We start from the raw sequence: 19,222 nt of genomic DNA, 5'->3' as shown, positions 1-19,222 counted from the left end.
CTCAGCTCCCTCACTAGTTACTTTTCTTGTTGCATTGTTTTAAAAAAAAAGTGAAGGATTTGTTATGGCAGGGAAGGATGTAAGGCAGCTGAGGATGCTGGTCAAGTGGCATCCATAATCTGGAAAGCAGAGACAGACATATGTGCGTTTAGCCCTCTCTCTTCATTCAGCACAGGACTTCAGCCCACAGAATGTATGGTACCACGTACATCCAGGATGGATCTTCCCTTCTCAATCACATCTTCCTGAAAGGACTTCACACACCCAGATCTAAATCCATCAGGTCGGCAGTCAGGGTCTTCATCACACAGCCATGGAGATATGAATTTGACTGGTCTTACTGTAATTATCTCCATGGTGTGTCTAAAAGTCCACGTTTTACTACTAAAGTGAAAATCCATTTTGAAAGAAATGAAGTGCAATTTTGTAAATGAACTATAATGAGTAAAGTTGGAAAGACAATTAACTCTCCGTAGCTTTAAGAAAGCACAGGCAAGGTCAGGGAGGAGGCCCCAGTGGCACAAAGGAAGTTCCGGGAAAAGATACAGTAAACACCACAGTGGGAAGTGAGCCTGCCCATAGTTACAGCCAAATGAACCTGCCCCACAGTCATAGCCAACTGATCTTTGACAAAGGCAGTAGGAAGAGGTAAATTTAAAAGGAGCGGTCACTTCAGTGACCAGCACCAAGAATGCCACGCAGAGGAGTGAAGCTGCACATTTGGGCCACACTGTAGAAATGGATACAGACTTGAAGGTAAAGCCACCGAGGAAAACACACAGAGCACAGCACATACACTGGTCTGGGCCAAGATTTCCCACATAATCTCAAAGTACCCGCTATTGACCAGTCTGTGAAAAACGTTTCAGGTCATGCAATTCTGTTCATTTTTGCCTCTGTTGCCTGTGCCTTGGAGAGAAAATATTTGTAAAGAGTACATTTGTAACGCATTAAAGTAGTGATTATTATTTAAAATATATAAGAACCCAATAGCAAAAAAAAAAATTATATGGACAAGGCTCATGCCAGAGGAAGATGGACCCAACTCTCCAGTGTACTAGTTGGGGTGACTATTGCTATAATGAAACACCATGCATGACCAGAGCAACTTTAGGGGAAAAGGGGTTTATGTGGCTTATGCTTCCATATTACTGTTCATCAGTAAAGGAAGTCAAGACAGGAACCTGGAGGCAGGAGCTGATGTAGAGGCCATAGAGTGATGTTGCTTACTAGTTTGCTTCTCATGGCTTGCTCAGCCTACTTTCTTTTTTATTTTATTTTATTTTATTTTATTAATTTATTCATATTACATCTCAATGGTTATCCCCTCCCTTGTATCCTCCCATTTCTCCCTCCCTCCCATTTCCCCCTTACTCCCCTCCCCTATGACTGTGACTGAGGGGGACTTCCTCCCCCTTTATATGCTCATAGGGTATCAAGTCTCTTCTTGGTAGCCTGCTATCCTTCCTCTGAGGGCCCCCAGGTCTCCCCATTCAGGGGACATGGTCAAATATGAGGCACCAGAGTACGTGTGAAAGTCAGACCCCACTCTCCACTCAACTGTGGAGAACGTCCTATCCATTGGCTAGATCTGGGTAGGAGTTTGAAGTTTACAGCCTGTATTGTCCTTGGCTGGTGCCATAGTTTGAGCGGGACCCCAGGGCCCAAATCTGCCTATCATAATGTTCTTCTTGTAGGTTTCTAAGATCCTCTGGATCCTTCTACTTTGCCATTCTCCCATGCTTCTCTCATCTAGAGTCCCAATAGGATGTCCTCCCCTCTATCCCAGTTTCCTGGTTAGTGAAGACTTTCATGGGACAGGCCCCTTGGGCTAGTATGCAGATATAAGTGAGTAATACCGTTTGACTCTTTCAGCCCTAGGACAGCTTCACCCACAATGGACTGGGCCCTCCCTCATCAATCATTAATTAAGAAAATACCTTATGAAGGCATTCTCAATTGAGATTATCTCCTCTCAGATGATTCTAGCTGTGTCAAGTTGACCAAAAACTAGCCAGGACATCTAAGGAATAAACCAAGCATCCACAGCTGACCTGGGGGTGGCCTCTGAGTGGGGACTTATATCAGGAACTGGCTTGTGTGGTGGCAGCAACATCTAACAACTGGAACTTTCTGAAGTCAGCTTCTTGCTCTCACATGAAACAGGGACAAGGACATTTCAAAGGACTGGCCCTGAGTCCTGGTTATAAACCAGGCCCCTGAGAAAAGATTTTATTGAAAGGCCAAAGGAAGGGCAATGACTTTCCTGAAGTCCACACAAGGGAGGAGCAGCACCAAAAAGATGCTGTCCAAAGCTCCATCCAGACAGTGGAAAAGAGTATCAGCAATGGCTATTGACCACCAGTTACTAATTCCCTTTCACTCAGAATGCCCTTTTCCCAGCCACTTGGATCAAAAGGTGAACTAAGGGTGTTCCTACAGATGCCCTATTTTCAATGCATTTCCCTGCAGGGACCCCATCCTCCACCTAGAATTAGCCAGCTGCCAGAGTTTGCATTTAGGGGATTCCCAAGAGTACAGTACTGGGGCAATGGGAGGGAAATGGCCCCCATCACATGCACACACAGTGCATATGCTACCTGGCTGGGAGCCTGCCCTGTTAAACAACAAGCATTCCCCAGAACGTGGCAAAGACTCAGCCCTCAGTTTACCAATCCCTTCTCCATGGATGTGGACACAAAGTCACCTTCAAGTCAAGAATAATTATTTTAAGTGCTTCTACACAGCCTGTCCCAGTGTTGAACCAGCTCTGCCCTCTCTTGTCACAAACATCTGTTTGGCGTCATCATTATGGTTCATGTACACATTATGAAATTCAAGTTCTAAGTCTATTTATGGTTTTTAATTTTCTAAGCCATTAAGATTCATGTGCAGACTCTCTTGGGTTAAAATATTTCCTAGGAATAAAATTGTATGTTTGCTGTAAGCGACCTTCATGTCCCTAGAGGAGTGGGCAGAGTACAGCAGCACTGTAGAGGGGACCTTCTTTTCCTAAACTGAAGACAGGATCTGCTGTGTAAGATACACACTGCAGTTTGTTGTCTGTGGATTTCAGAAATGGTGTGCCTGTCTCTCAAGTACCCCCAAAATCACCAGGAGTCGAAACTGATGCAAAGACACAAGGGTCTTTATTTACAGCTCTAGCCAGGCCAAGACCATCACCAGTGCACTGGTATCCAGAAACAGCCTTGCACTCTGATCTCAGGATAACTTATAGGTCCTTCCCTGTCCCCCCAGCACCCTCAAAGCAGGGGGTTCCCAGCTTGGCAATAGCCTATTGGTTAAGATACATAAGGGGATCTTGTGTTTTAAAATGATAGGTTACGAGAGGGCGCCAAAATCATAAACAGCTCTGTAGTTCTTTGTTCTCTCTTGTTGGGGGGAGTATCTGGGCTCGGGTTTTGGTTGGAATGTTCTGTCCTGTGCCAATTGGCTGTTGCCAGGGGGGAGGGGTGACAGCACAGCAGGACTATGTGTTTTCAGTCAAGAGCTGGGGACCCTTTGGTCTGGTTTCCTAGTGCCTATATCTCTGGTGGGCAGGAAGGGATATGGCTAGGGGTCTTTTGGGCGGTCTCTTAGCCACTCTATCTCCAATGGGCTGGAAGGAATGTGGCAAGGTTGGCCCTCCCTACAGCTGCTCCCAGGCCTTTAAGCTTACTTCTTAAAACCTTGCCTCAGTGACCCTGAGATATGGATTTTAATTCTTTTTGGTCTCTCAAACCTAGGACCCTCTTTTGGCAACAAAGCAACTATGCCACTAGTGAACTATGACTTGCAGCAGAAGGACGTGGGCCTCTTACAGGAAGCTGCATTCACCCAGTGCACTGCTCAGCTTCACCCAAGTAGGTCTGCGCTCAGCCAGGATTCCATAGTTTTTCCTTGATGCTCCTTTCTAAAATGGGGCTGCTTCCCTTGGAATCTCTGCCTGGTTAGTTAGTATCCTAGAACAGGGCAAAGCCACATATACATTTTGCTTTCCTTTCCAAAAGTCTTTAAATCCATGGTCTGAGACCCTCACAGAATGCACATTTCTCAGGTCACTTAACTGAAGGTCCCTCTCTGCCTGTGCCAGTGGATGGAGCTGCAAGAGGGGACTCTCTGGGAGACTGTCTCCTACCCCTGGCTTTTTAGATATGACCCATGGTCTGCACACCACAGGAGCACAAAAGCCAGAGGAACTCACTGAGCCAAGACAAGGACATGTAGGTAAACATGTTGGTTCAGATGTTGGCACAGAAATCACAGCATGATGCCTTTTATTTTTTTATTAGTCTAAAGCAAGACAAAAAAAGGTAAGCAGGTAACATGATCAAAGGCTCCAAAAAAGGTTTCCTGAGATGTGTCCTGCAGGCCCCTCCATCGCCCTCAGGATGGTGGTAACTTTATCCAGACCATCACATGCTAGGACCATCACCCCACACACCCATGATCCTGGACCCGTCAGCCCCCCTCACTCAGCTCACTTTCCACTGCCACCTACTCTTGAGCTCACACAAAAACATTAGATTCTTCCTTCACACATAAACCTTGAATCACAAAGTGCAAAAATCAAAAGCCTGATGTGTGTCACCCATCTTGCCACGTGTGGTATCACTCAGAACTGACATCCACTCAACACAGCATACAACATGCTAAGACTTCCAAATGCCCCTGAACGCCCATCTCTCCAGCCTGGGGCAGGTGGGATCCCCTTATTCAGATGAGGTAGAGGCTGGGATGAGCTTGGGTTTGGCCTGCTGGGGAGGTGAGATGTCTGGGATCTTTTCCCCATGTTTGTACACGCTGACCGTGACGTCAATCTTCTCCCCTCCATATTTGTTCTTCACGTTGATGCTGTACTTGCCCGAGTCCTCAGCAGTCACCCCCTGAATGGTCAGGCTGACATACTTGGACTGTTCCACTTTCACGGAGAAGTGCTCGCTTAGCTCAATGTCCTTGTCATTCTTAAACCAGACCACTTCAGGGTCAGGGTTCCCAAACACCGTGCAGGTGAGGTTCAAGGTCTTTGGAGGGAAGATGTGGATAGAGAAAGACAGTTAGAAAAGGAGTAGGAGGGAAGGGGGTGGGTGGGCTTGATCACGGCAAACGTGTGTGGAATTTTCCAATAGTGAATGTTAAAAGGAAAAAAAAGGCCATACTGATCTCTGTTGTGCCCACTGGCACCTGTTAATCATTCGTTACATCTACAACCCTTCATCCACACAGGCTCCAAAGGGAGGAGGGGAGAGGAGCACTGTGCTGTGGGGGAGGAGGGGGAGGAAGGCAGAGGAGCACTGTGCTGTGGAGGAGGAGGGGGAAGAGGGGAGAGGAGCACTGTGCTGTGCGTGAGGAGGGGAGAGGAGCATTGTGCTATGGGGGAGGAAGGGAGAGGAGGACTGTCCTGTGGGGGAGGAGGGGAAAGGAGCACTGTGCTGTGGGGGAGGAGGGGGAAGAGGGGAGAGGAGCACTGTGCTGTGGGAGAGGAGGGGAGAGGAGCATTGTGCTATGGGGGAGGAAGGGAGAGGAGGACTGTCCTGTGGGGGAGGAGGGGAAAGGAGCACTGTGCTGTGGGGGAGGAGCACTGTGCTGTGGGGGAGGAGGGGAGAGGAGCACTGTGCTGTGGGGGAGGAGGGGAGAGGAGCAGTGTGATATGGGGGAGGAGGGGAGAGGAGCACTGTGCTGTGGGGGAGGAGGGGAGAGGAGCACTGTGGTGTGAGGGAGGATCCAAGGAAGAGCTATGGAAATGGTTCTGCTTATTCCACGCTCCAAGCTGGGCCTGAGGGTTATGGAGTCACTGTTATTGTGCCCCTGAACTTATTTTGAAATGTTTTAAGTTTGTTTTTATTCTCATTTATGTGCACTCCTGCGTGTCTGTATAAGCGGATGTGTGTGTGAGTATAGCTGTTTGTGGAAGGAGTAATAAGGCGTTAAATTCCCTGGAGTCGGCATCAGCAGAGGTTGTGAGTCACTCAGCATGGGTGCTGGGAGCTGAAGCACCACCCTGTCTCTAAGAGGAACTCTTTCTCTTTCTAGGTGGACCATCCTTTAGCTCCTATACTTCTTTTACGTTTAGACTTAGGAGTCTGTTCCCAATTCTCCTGGAAAATCCAAAGACCTCTGTATTTCCTACCTTGGATGCAGCAACTACACACTTGCCTGGGCTCAACAAACCTGCAGCCCATGACTATTAATTCCACACTCACACCTTCTGTGATGTCACAGTTACTCCATCTCAGGGGCTGTCTGTGCTTTCACTGGCTATTTAAGAGGTCTATAAATTTTGCATTTGAGCCTAATAAAGTCCTTCGAGTACCTATGTCCCCACGACATTGAGCTAAAATCATGCAGCAGAAGTGCCAATTAGATATCAATAACTCTACTGATGGGAGACAAATTAAAACCTCAATCATGGATTCTAAAATGACCTTGGAAATTAGAACAGTCTTTTTTTTTCTTTTCTTTTACATTAAAGAAGTTGTGACTGTTCAGTTCAAAGGTGGTAGCTCACAGTTTCACGGCAGATGGGAGCTGATGCACTACCTCATTCAGAGGAGCCCCTGAACCTGGTGACATCAGACCCTGTGGACACCACAGCCCTTATAGCAAGTGGCTGGTCTTTGAAGGTTTGCAATACTAGTTTCTGCTGTTGCTGCTGCTACTCTTGTTGTTTTGCTCAGTACAAAGAGTGAAGCCCAGGGCCTCACACACACTAGCCAAACCCTAAACACCCCAACTTTGACTCTATCCCACCTCTCGCTTGCAGAAGTTACCAGGGGTGCAAGACAGAGGGGTGACAGCATAATGGGAGGTAGTCTGGGTACCCTGCAGGCTGAATGGGGAGCAATTTCTGCACTGTGTCCCACCCTGCATCACTACCCTCATGCCACCTGTCCCCAGGTGTCTGCCCTCACCTTGCCTTCCATTATGGTCACCACGTCAGGTAAGCCGCCAATCACCTTGCCACGATCTACAAAGGAAAGGAGCTGGGTTGAGGAGGCCTGAGGCTGACACCAGGTGATACCAAGGTGGAAACAGGAAATGACAGGTGTACATCCAGGAGAGGACACAAACAGAAGGTTATGTGGAGAAGCACCCAGACACAGACAAGGAATGGCTGACTCGGCACAGGTTAGGGGACAAGTAGCACCAAGGAAATAGAAATGAGGGTAGACTGACCCAAGGCGTCATATCAAGGACTACAAGCAGGAAGAGCTATGGCTCACAAAGGGGAGGGTCCTGGCGTGTGGGGAACAGAATCTTTTGAGGGTGAATGAAGACAAGAAGTAGAAGGGGGTCAGGTAAGACATAGGCTGGAAGGAGCAGAAGCCAAAAGATCAGGGTGCACTCAGACTGGGGGTGCTGTTACTGATCCACTAAACCAACCGTGTGACCTGCGCACCTCCCCCACCCATCCACATAATCACCCCACAAGTACTCACTCTTCTCGGCAAATGCAGCCGCCCTAGAAATCACAAACGGGGAGGGGAGGGAGGGAGAGAGTTGTAAGAAACGCTACTGACAAAAATACACCATCCACTTGAGAAGTTTGAGAAGTCTAATGATACATAGCTATACAGCCATCCCCCCATTGGTTCCAGAGCTGAACCCCAAGGATACTAAAATCTATGCATATGCAAGTCCCTGAGATGAAAATGCGCTGTGTTTACATACAACATATACTCATCCTCCTAGGTCTTGCCAGTCATCTCTAGTCACTTACAAGATGATGAAGTCAACACTGTGTAAAGAGTCCCTAACCTTTTATTTAGGGAATGCCTATAAGGATATGCTGCCTTTGCAATATTTTTCTACTGTGATTGGGTCTAAGGGTGTATAACTGTACCCATGCAGAGGATCTGATCATTGAGAGATGAGAAGGATGTTAAAACCAAAAAAGAAGATTAGCGTGCAAACTCTCAGGCTGGGGAGATGCATTGTTGTGCACCAGATTCACTAGACTACATTAAAGACTTTTAGGTGTGTGTGTGTGTGTGTGTGTGTGTGTGTGTGTGTGTGTGTGTGTGTACTTGTGTATGTACAGGTGTGGATATGTGTACATGTGGAAGCCAAACATTGATATTAACTGCCTTCCTTAAAAGCTTTCCACCTTATTAATTTTTGAGGCAGGATTCTCATTCACCTCTCTCTCTCCCTCCCTCACCCCCTCTCTCTTCCTCCCTCACCCCCTCTCTCTCCCTCCCTCACCCCTTCTCTCCCTCCCAAACCCCCTCTCTCTCTCCTACTCTGCCTCTCTCTCCTACCCCGCCCCTAGCTTGCTGATTTGGTTAGACTGGCTGGCCAGAAACCCTAGCTAGAGGTGCGCTGTCTCTGCCTGCCCACTGCCCGGGTTACAGGTGTGCCCTTCCGTTCCCAGCTCCTTTTTCTTAGACATGGCTTTTAAGGACCCACTTGGCTGACTAAGCCATCTGCTAGACCATAGGTATTTTGTTAAATTGTCAATTTCTAATTTATCACACTTGTCACATATCCACTCAAAAAAGGCATCCTGAATAATTTAGAATAATTTTGTAAGTGCCAAGGACTGTCCTCAGCATTAATATTATAAAATTCAGACACTCATTTGAAAATGTGAGGCATTCTTTAACAGTTGCTCTGTGTAGCATGTCACCTGGAATATGATGATTTGCTGAATCCATCATTTTAATCATTTAAAGTAATCCAGGGTTCTGATGCCCTAGGAAGTTGATACACGATGCATTTCTAGTGTGTGGGCGGGAATGGTTGCCCTGATCTTATTGTATTTCTTAAATTTGTATTTTCATCCTGAGAACAGTATTCTCAGAATCACTAAGGCATTTATGAATGATTCTGTAAGTGGCCAGTATAAACCAGTCAGCCCCCCAAACTGCCCCCATCAGACACAGCGATAGCAAGCTGTGGGTCTTACTTGAGTTGCTGGAACTCGGCAAATGCTTCATCAAAAGCTGTAAGGAAACATTCCATATGTCACTCATGTTTCCATGTGTTTAACTCTTATCCACTCAGATGTTCTACTAGATAGCTAATAAAATGAAAACTGACAAGTAATCAAACTAATGAATTGATTTCTCTCAAGCAGTTCCCTCCAAGTGAACGGTCTAACGCCAGGTGAGTTATTCAATGCACCTTTTTCATTTCAGTACCCATGTGGGTTGTTCCCAAGAGTGTGAGGGGCTACAGTGAACTTCCCGTACCTTGTCCAGAAAGGTCCAGCGAGCGCTGGTGGTTGTCTTTGCCGTCGAAAATCTCAAAAGTGTATTTGCCCTTGTCCTTCTCTGTGGGCTCGCAGATCTGCAGCCATGCCATCTCCTCACTTCCTCCAATGCGCATGTGCTCACTGGATGCGATCTTAGCCTCTCTAGAAAGCAACATGGGCATGCTCAGTTCATGGGCATGCTCAGTTCAGCCTCTGGATCTTAACGTTCACACTTGTGAGAGTACACTAGCATGTCTGAATGAGAAGGGTCTGCTTGTTCACCTCTGGTTGAGAAGGGTCTACTCATTTGCTCATGCAATGGCACATTAGGTTTGGAGAGGACTTTTCTGGCTATTATAAACTTAAGTACATTAATAACTCCTGAAACCTCCTGTACATTAATAACTCTTGAAACCTCCTAAGTGATTGTAACTTAAAGGACTTTAGAATACTTGATTTGGCAATTCCTAAGAATACTGCGCATAGAACTTATGACCTGTTACAGCAATCCCATCTCTAGGTGCGTGTTCAAAAGCTGAAAGTGGGGACTTGGATACACATCAGCAGCAGTAGCATTCACACTGGGCTATGTGGACAGCCATGAGGGCCCTGACAGGTGAATGGATAATTGAACCGCAGGTCACCCACATGGCAGAATACTGCTGATCCTTTAAGAAGAAGGGACTGATACACACTACAACATGCATGAATTCTCACAGCATTAAGCCACACTTTAAAATCTGGTCACATGTGGATAAACATGTTTCTACAATCTGAGGTTACCAGAATTGCCACATTCAAGAGCAGAGAGTAGGAGAGCAGTGTACAGTGGAGGCAACGTTCCATTTTACAAGGCCAAGGCTCTGCAGATGGGTAGCAAAGATGGTGAGCCAAGGCATGTTTGTACTGCACCCTTACAATGTATGAAATAATAAAGTTTATGTTATATGTACTCTATCCCAACTTTTAAGATGCAAGTAAGACTAAGTCCCCCAATACTGTGCTCCAACAGTTACCTGTTCTCAAACCAGCCTGCCTGGTGTGGACACATATCTAATTATATATGCAGTCCAAGTGTATGTATCATTTTCAAGTTACTATAATTTAGAGGACTGATTGGGGATTTACAGAGAATCGAGCTTATGGTAATTCTATTAGCCTTGCTGGCACTATGTACTCTGTAGTTCAGTAAGAAGGAATTCTCTGGCCCTCTTCACTGTGAAATAGCTCCAACAGGCAACACTTGTAATGTGGCGACATGGAGCATGTCAAGCCTGGATTGGAAACTGACTAGTACATCAGGAATGTAGGCAGATGGGGAGGGAGGTGGACAGGAAGACTCCATGAAAGACCCAGCCAGGCAGATATAAAAGGGTGTAATCTCAAGGCACTACACTTGCCTCACAGAACACAGAACACCCCTGCAGGAGGACACACAGAGACTTGGTGCCCTTGGGAAGGCAGAAATCAGAGCTATAGTGCAGGCTCACAGCTTTTTAGCCAGAATGCTTTGTTCACATCCTGGTAGGTTCATCCTCATCAACTGGCTCTTTACCTGAGGGTGGCACATACAAATGCTAGACCTCTGGTAATCTCAGAGCAAAATCACTATTACCAAAGCAATGGAAAGGTCACTTCAACACTTACAACTGCCCATTCCTACCCAAAAGGAATAACAAGACTTTATTATATAGACTTTCTGGTTCTACAGAAAAGAAAATTTGTTCACCAAAAATATGCTGTGCAGTCAGTCTCCCTGCCACCTTCCATGAACTGACTATCCAAGAGAGGATTAGACAGACAGTGCCTCCAGGCCTGCAAAGACCCATACAAGCACACAGTGGGCAGTTACAACAGGGCTGTTGATGCCTCCAAAGCCAGACAGACTTGAGGCAAAGGGTTCAGTGTGAACAGACACATTGATAAGGCCCTCCTGCTGTCCACCTGAAACACATCAGCGCACACACCCCACCCCCATGTAGTGACTGAGTGTTGTTTGAAAGTTGTAACACACTCCCTGGTTGTCAGAGGGAGACAGCATCCACCACAAATAGGGATTTGCAATCTAATTCAAGTGCTGTGTGGGTCACTAGCCCCTATCGCTAAGTATGCAATAACTCCTGTAGCTTCTTCAATCTCACTCTATCATGATCTACCCATATGGTCCTTAAATCTGTAGATGTCATTCTGTCTCTGTAACTCAAAGGTACTGTATGCTTAGAAAATTGTCACAGGTCACAGTCCTGCCCAGAGTGGTAGAGAAACTACCCATCACCTCAACTCCCCACTGGAAGCCTTCATCTCAACACCTGTCCCACCCTGTCTAAAGACACTGAAGGTAAGATGCAGAAGAAAGAAGGCATCTCCTTCTTGCAGGTAGTTGGAGCCCACGTTGATTCAGGGGAGCCTATGTGACCACTGCAGGAGAGCTGAGAAAACACATACACCCTGAGGTCAAAGCATGCAAGCTTTGTTTTTCCTGTAATGACAGCAGGAGACCCCCTTGAGTGGCTGGGATTCCTCTCTGGAGTGCTCAATACTCAGATAGTTGAGCTTTGCCATAGATGCACAATACATTAATTCACCCTTCAGCAAGAAACAAAGTCCTTTTTCTGAAGAACATTTTTGCTGCATTCCTTCGGCTTGTTTCCCATTCACGCGGGCTAGATTTCCAGTCTGTTATTTAAAGTGGTATTTTCTGCATTCTTGGATCTATGACTTGGCATTTTTTATAGCAAATAACAAATGTCTGTGCCTACATCTGCATTCTGCAAAATTCTCACTGGGATCTATGGACTGAGTGTCCCCCACTGATGCAGGTTTTCCCTACACCCTGTGTTGTTATTTTAACTATTGGGCTTCTTGGATCCTTCTCTTCTTACCCCTGTCTAGTGAGAAAGCCACTGGTTGGAGGGTTGGAGCTTTGACCCTAAACATTGGTCCCTTGCTGCTCTTCACACTGCCAGGATGATGTGCTTTGAGAATGTTTGCCATCAGTAAGCACTAGGTGAGGAAGCTGTTGACAACTTCTGACATTTCCTTGTCTTTCTCCTTTGCCCAAACCCTCCCTACTGCCGCATGGCCCACCCATACAAAGCTTGGCACAATTCCTGAGATCACGGTTATAGCCTGAACTTGCTGAGAGTCCGGGCTGCTGCAACCACAGACACATGCTCTCGTACTCACTTGTGATACCAGCTGACCTTCATCTCCTCCGTGAAATACTTCATGAAACACTGAAGTCTGATGCCCTCTGGGGTGCAGAGAACCTTCAGCGGTGAGGCAGAGGCTCCTGAAGATGACAAGATGTTATCTCAGATCTCAGAGAAGAGGGACAGGCCTGTGGCCTGGTAAGGTGCATCCATCCATCCCACCAGCACATCCGTCCTCAGTTGGTGCTCACTCCTGCCACAGCAGCAGCAGCTCCCACCTCACTCCTATGCCATATGCTTCCGTTGAACCCACACTTACCCTGCTACAGTACTTTGAAAAGCCCTGTGCTTAAGACAAAGAAACAAAGTTTTTCGAAATAATCCACACCTGGCCCTTAGCAGTTTGGCTTGCTCAGAAGAATCAAAATAGTCTGACAATGACTGTGAAAACTTTTATATTAATTGGCCCAAATCTGAAGAGCTACAGAAAACCCACAAAGAAGGGAGGTGTGAGAGTCAGATGAACCCTCCACCCTCACATCATGTGCACCTCACTCCTCTCTACCTGAAGTGTCACAGAGACACCAGGGGTCTGATCACATGGAGACTTCTTTGCTTGCTCTCCATCCCCACCCAAATCCCCATAGAAGATTCCTGGGTCTGCTTTGTGTGAAGGAGTGAGCTGAGAGTTTCAGAAGCATCATTTGAGGCTAGTCTGTCGCACTCATCCGCTCTCTACGTGTGACCAGCTCTGTAATCAGCAGGTGGGCCCTCCAGCACATTATAAGATAGATAATACAAAGCAACCTGCCAAAGTCTAAGAGCAAAGCCACTTTTCAAATGGCTTGGCTCGTCTCACAAGCAGCACGCACACCCACTGGGTTAGCACTTGACTCACTGAAAGCCAAGGGAAACTCATTTTGAAATGTGGCCTGGTCCTTTCACCAAACAAAAGCAAAAGGTCCACCTCGCAATGCTGTTTGCAAAGTATTAGAGATAAGCACCCAGTGGCTTTCATGGGAAACCCAGGAAAGCACAGGACTCTAATTGGGGTGAAGAGGCTGTGGGTTCTGGTGAGCCCCCATTCATATTCTTTCATTAAACACACACTTGCCCTGCCAGAGTACTTTGAAAAGCCCTTTGCTTAAGACCAAAGAAGCATACAGTTTTTCAAAAAATAATCCATAGCTGGCCTTTAGCAGTCTGGCACCCACTTGCCTATGCACGCTGTGGCTACGTGATCAGAAAATGTAACTTGGGTGTCCTCGAGCGTGTGTGTCAGCCCTTTCGCACACAATGTTGTCACCTACAAATTACACACCGGAGAGCCTCACAATGGAACTACAGGAAAAAAATTCCAAAAGTCTCATACCACCGCAGTTATGATTTTGTGTTGGGCCACATTCATAGCTACCGTTGACTTTGTGCAGCCGCATGTGGCCAGTGGGTCACAGGTTGAACATGCCTGCAAACCTACAGACTCTAGAGTAATAAGACTACTCATTGTAGACATGTAAGCTACTCTTTTTAGTTTATGAACAGTGTTTTTGCTTCTCTGATTTCTATAGAAAAGTAAATGGCTCAGCTCAGTGCACAGACTATAAGGTCTGGGTGTTAAATATCCATGATTACTATTCAATGTTTGAAGAAAGACTAATGGCAACTGTGGATTTTTTTAAATTTCCAACGTTGGGCAGAGGCAAGTTGTCAGTGGTGCCTGGTGAGCAAGGCCAGCGGGGGGCTTCCGAAGCTAAACATAGCCTTCCTTACTGACCCCGCAAAGCTCTGAGGGGGTAGCACGGTGTGGGCAGGTAACTGGTTACTCTCCTGCCAGCCACCCAAGTCCAGGCATGGAACACACCCAGGCCACCAATGTCTTCTGAGAGGTGAGTGCCCACCCCAGGAAACAGAGATGCTTCGGCCAACCAGTCTTTAAAACTCAGAGGTGTTTACTTACCACACACACGACTCATTGCCAAGATCATGTCCTCGTACACTGGAAAGGAGAAGGGAAATGGACCATCATGGAGTGTAACTTTAACAGAAAGCATCATTTTCCATGTCTAATTAAATTGACACAGGAAACTGTGCTACTCATTTGAAAACTGAAACATTAAAATGGTAATATTTGTCCATAAAAGGCTTATGTGCACCATAAATCCTTCTAACCTATTCGCCTTTTAAACATGGGACAAGAACATTTTGTTCAACATAAATTCAACTGTACATTGATTTGAATAACTTCATAAGAGCTTCAATCATCTTAACTGCATTCGTAAAGGGATCAAACCTGGCTTCTGATGAGAGGATGTGACATTTCATCTAAGCCCAAAGTGATATTGTGCATTTTCCTAACGCTCTTATAATGTAGACAAAGCATAATCTTTGTTTTTTACAGTGTCACCACAGAGGCAAAATGCACACAGCTCAGAGTGTGCGTGAGTGCACTTGCATAGCACCTGCCATTCTGGGGACAGAATGGAGCTCTGTCGGCTCAGTGAGCACATGACTATACCTCCTCTGTACTCCCCATAGCATGGGCAGAAAGCTGAGGGTACCCACAAGCACTCCTCCACAGTACGCCTCATTCCGTGGACAAAATGGATTTTACTGTAAGACAAAGAAGGTACCATTTTACCTTTGCCAACTATTTCCAGGACAGACACATCTTGACCTCTGTCATCTTTCAAGGTTGCTTTGTATTCACCATGATCCTTCTTAGACAACTATGAATAAAACACATTCCATATTTATGTGGAATCAGTACCATGACATGAGATGTTGTATTAGGACATTGTCCTAGCAAGGCATTGGAAATCAGTGTGCAGATTGGAAGACATTGCTGAGTTTATGAGTTATGAACAGCGCTGTTTTGTTTCTCCAGCTGCATCGTACCTTTGGTATAAGCAGCTCACAGATCCCCTTTTCCAGGTCTGGCAGTTTCTCGGTTTCATAAAGAACATCATCCTTGAGCCATTTGAAAACCGTTTCCCTCTTGGTGTTTGCAACCTGCAAAAGAAATCCCAAGTGAATCACCATGGCTCAGGAGAGAGAAAAAAAATCCTTCAGGGTTAGTCAACTCCAAACCTAAAGAAACACCAGCATTTACCCTCAACAATCTCAGCAGGGGACTCATGGAAGAACTGTCACTTCTAATAATGGCAAACACATTTCTCAATTGTCTCCTGGAAACAAAAAGCCCTCGCAGCCCCTGGAGTCAGTAGGTGTGAAAATCTCTTGTTTAATGGGGAGTGTCACTAATGATGCCTAAGCAAAGTGCTTTGAGTCATAAATGTTCCTCAGATCTATGGATCTAAAGCTCTATGGGTCACTGGGAGACTCCTCTTTGAAAGTGTAATGTTAGGGTGAATGGACACGGAGCAATGATGCACTCATGGACGGCGAGCTTTCCTGTGTGGGAATTCCTCAGTTGAGCCTCTAGCTTTAGAAGCTCAGCTTTGCAGGGTTCTGATGGAGTGCAGCCGCACCCACATGCACGTTGCTAACTGATATGGAATGAGATTGGATTCCAAGATGCTGAGGAATCTACATCCCCATCCATACAGACCCCACACAAATAACACCAGAAATGGAACATTACAAATGATGTCACGGGATTGGCTCTCTAGAGCAGTAATGCCATGTGTTTGGAATTTCCACAGCCTCTATATGCAATACTGTCACAGTGACACCAGGGAATCACATACCCACACCATGTGTGCTTTTGCCTGCTTTAGCCCCCAGAGTCGAAAGTCAGCCTGGTACAGAAAGGCCATTCACAGTGTGTAAGGGATGGATGGAGACCATGCACCAGCCACCCTGGCAACAGGGTCCCACAGCACTGAGCATGAGTGAACATACATCATCGGGTGGTAACTTCCAGGCCTTTCTGGGTCTCCCTGCAGCACCAGCCTCTGCCATCCTTCTCTGACTCCTAGGCTCACTCTGCTCATCAGGGCGAAAGCTTCTACTCTGTGTGTGTGGGATCAAAGCCTTCCCAGTGCCCTTCAGTCTCTTCTCTAAACTGGAGGGGTCCTAACCCAGGGACAGCCCCCGCTTATCTTCTCTGACCCTGTAATTCATCCCTGTCACACTGGAACACTCAGGTGTCTAATGTGTCCATGGGCATTAGACTTAGAAACAAGCTCATCTCTCAGACATCACAGGCTCACCATGCCCATCCCGACGGGACCCCACTGTCCCATCACACTGCTCTATATGACAAACTACCAAGATGCTTTCTTACTATAATTATTATTAAGGTTTCTATTAAATACTTCTTTTGTTTTCAAATGCTTTTCTGTAAAGATATATGTATGTATATCCTGAAATATATTTTCCCTGTGTATTTTGTCACATAAATAACTAGAGTAATACCTGCCATGGTATCACTGAGTGAAAAAAATATTTAGAAAGATAGTTTGCAGCATGTATGTGTGAAAAACAAATGCATGAGATTGCAAAGTACTTGTTTCAAGAATGATTTTCTTCATTTCCTGATATGTGTGTCTCTGTGGACAGGGGACCTTGGGTAGTTTCAAACATTTATGGGCAATTACCTAGCACTAAGATGCTGTCCGAGGCCCAGGAAGTGGACCTCACATGTTTGCCCCCTGTCCTTGTGCTATGGTCAGATCCAGAGCATCAGTCGTGCTCCTCATTCCTGGACCTGACCTCTGACCTCCTAATGAGCTGAGGTTTATAATGCCAAGGCCTAGAAACATACAGTAGAAATACATGTTTCCATGTGTGGTGATGACTTGAGAAAATTGGCGTTTCTGGTATGTAATGCCAGTATAAGCTGTAAGCCAGTGTAAGTAACTGCCAATGTGAGCAGCCTGTTGTTCAGTAAAGGGCTGGCTTTCTGCCTCCTAATGTCAATACTTCAGACTCCACCATTACACCCACCCTTCTTACAGTCCCACACGCACTGACCTTACAGTCCCACACGCACTGACCTTACAGTCCCACACGCACTGACCTTACAGTCCCACACGCACTGACCTTACAGTCCCACACGCACTGACCTTACAGTCCCACACGCACTGACCTTACAGTCCCACACGCACTGACCTTACAGTCCCACACGCACTGACCTTACAGTCCCACACGCACTGACCTTACAGTCCCACACGCACTGACCTTACAGTCCCACACGCACTGACCTTACAGTCCCACACGCACTGACTTTACAGTCCCACACGCACTGACTTTACAGTCCCACACGCACTGACCTTACAGTCCCACACGCACTGACCTTACAGTCCCACACGCACTGGCGGCCCCCTTAATGCAGCTCCATAGCTCCTTACTGTGCAAATGCACTTAGCATTGGCTCTGCTGTCTGACTATGGCTAAGGGTGTCATTCAGCTCCTGTTCTTCATCTCATCCCCTGGACCCCGCACCTGTCCTGCCCCATGAGTCACCATCTTGCTTATTTTTGTCTTTCCTACTTGGGCTTGTAAATAGTTTGAGGACAAAAAATAATGCTCTATAATCATTTATCCCTAGCTCTTTCACAGTACTCAATAAATTAAAGGTTTGCTGATTAAAACACAACTTAGAAATAAGCTTATTTAACTACTGAATTATTAACATAAAACTTAAGTACCTGCTCCCCAAATATGCTTTTTAGTCCCTGATGGTGTCGTGTGAAAAGCTTGGCAGTTGCATTTCCTCGTGACCCCCCCCCCTTCTCGTGTTCTTACAGCTAACATCCTAAGCCAGCGCTGCAGTAAACTACTCCTTGACTCTTCTTTTGAATGTCACAACATTAATGCTTTATGAAGAGGGAGGGATAAGCACTTACTGTCTCCGTTCTACAGGGCTCACTAGACCCTGAGTCTCTGACTAGTTGCTCCTAACCCTGGTCCACCCACTTCATTCCCCACAGCTGCTCGATAACCAGCCTCTCTGTGGGGAACAAGAAGGAGAGCCTGTCGGGCCTCTCACCTTACAGACAAGCCGAACCTCACACTCTTCTGTAACATCCCAGTGCAAATACTCCGCAAAATGAGGGCCTGTGGGAAAGGGGAAGGTTCCAAAGTAAGAATTTACATGTATAGATAAATACAGCTCATGTAGATATGACATAACATATGAACATGTATTTGAATATATTTCTGTTATATTTTGATATATAAACAGAGTTGGCTGGAGGAACCTGCTGTGCCCTATAAAGCTAAGGTACTTCTTATAGTCCTGAAGCCAACTTGCCTTAGAGCTGACTCTCCCTGAGCCTCCTGTTCCTAGTGGGAGTACACAGACCCCACTTCTGGCGCATGGGGTCTACCACTCTTTAAATATTTACGATATTCAGCCCATCACATTCTCTTTCCTGGCCAGCGCGTCTAACTGAGCACTGAGCAGCATAGTGATAAAATCTTTAAAGTAAGACACTTAGTAGAGATGAGCTTGAAGACAACGCCATGTGGCCTCACACTTTGTAAATGCTTGCTATTTCTGATCAGAGAAGAATCTGTGTGTGTTCTTCAAACCTGTCACTCATTTCTACCTGAGTAAACATGGAGTAAGTAATATCCTAATAAAGCTATTTTCTCATTCAACACAAAAATATGAAGCAGGTTTTAGACTTATGTAGTGATTTTTTCATATTAATACACTTTATATGGCTAGAATTCAATATGTGCCTCGTATGAAAGCCTGTGGATGAGCTTATTAGAAGGATACTTAGGAGATTCTAGAGGGAGGGCAGATAATGAGGTAATTCTATTCCAATTCAAAATAGATATTTTTAAAACCTATGGAGACAGCAAGACCAAATAGGGAGTGGTCTGGACACTGTCATGGGCATGGTCAGAGAAGTCTCATCAGACTTGTCCGGGGGTTTCTACTGGGCTTAAGGAGGCAGAG

General features: G+C 46.1%; 1 protein-coding gene across 3 annotated transcripts in view; it reads right to left on the bottom strand.

The window, feature by feature from the left end:
* Positions 1 to 4,271: 4,271 nt before the first annotated feature.
* Positions 4,272 to 19,222, bottom strand: part of MYOM2 (myomesin 2) — a 66,308-nt gene continuing 51,357 nt past the window's right edge. For all 3 annotated transcript variants that reach the window (XM_084758081.1, XM_084758082.1, XM_084758083.1), the window contains exons 28-37: positions 18,302 to 18,369; positions 15,244 to 15,357; positions 14,987 to 15,074; positions 14,306 to 14,344; positions 12,383 to 12,488; positions 9,195 to 9,358; positions 8,909 to 8,945; positions 7,440 to 7,462; positions 6,912 to 6,967; positions 4,272 to 5,024 (exon numbers count right to left, since the gene is read on the bottom strand). In XM_084758081.1, coding sequence (XP_084614207.1) covers positions 4,713 to 5,024; positions 6,912 to 6,967; positions 7,440 to 7,462; positions 8,909 to 8,945; positions 9,195 to 9,358; positions 12,383 to 12,488; positions 14,306 to 14,344; positions 14,987 to 15,074; positions 15,244 to 15,357; positions 18,302 to 18,369 — 1,007 coding nt within the window. In that variant the 3' untranslated portion in view covers positions 4,272 to 4,712. The remainder of the gene's footprint in view (positions 5,025 to 6,911; positions 6,968 to 7,439; positions 7,463 to 8,908; positions 8,946 to 9,194; positions 9,359 to 12,382; positions 12,489 to 14,305; positions 14,345 to 14,986; positions 15,075 to 15,243; positions 15,358 to 18,301; positions 18,370 to 19,222) is intronic.

This window comes from Acomys minous (assembly GCF_964271855.1).
Source record: "Acomys minous genome assembly, chromosome: 15".
Taxonomy (NCBI): Eukaryota; Metazoa; Chordata; class Mammalia; order Rodentia; family Muridae; genus Acomys; species Acomys minous.
The sequence above is the reverse complement of the archived record's forward strand: the minus strand, read 5'-3'. Positions and strand labels throughout refer to the sequence as shown.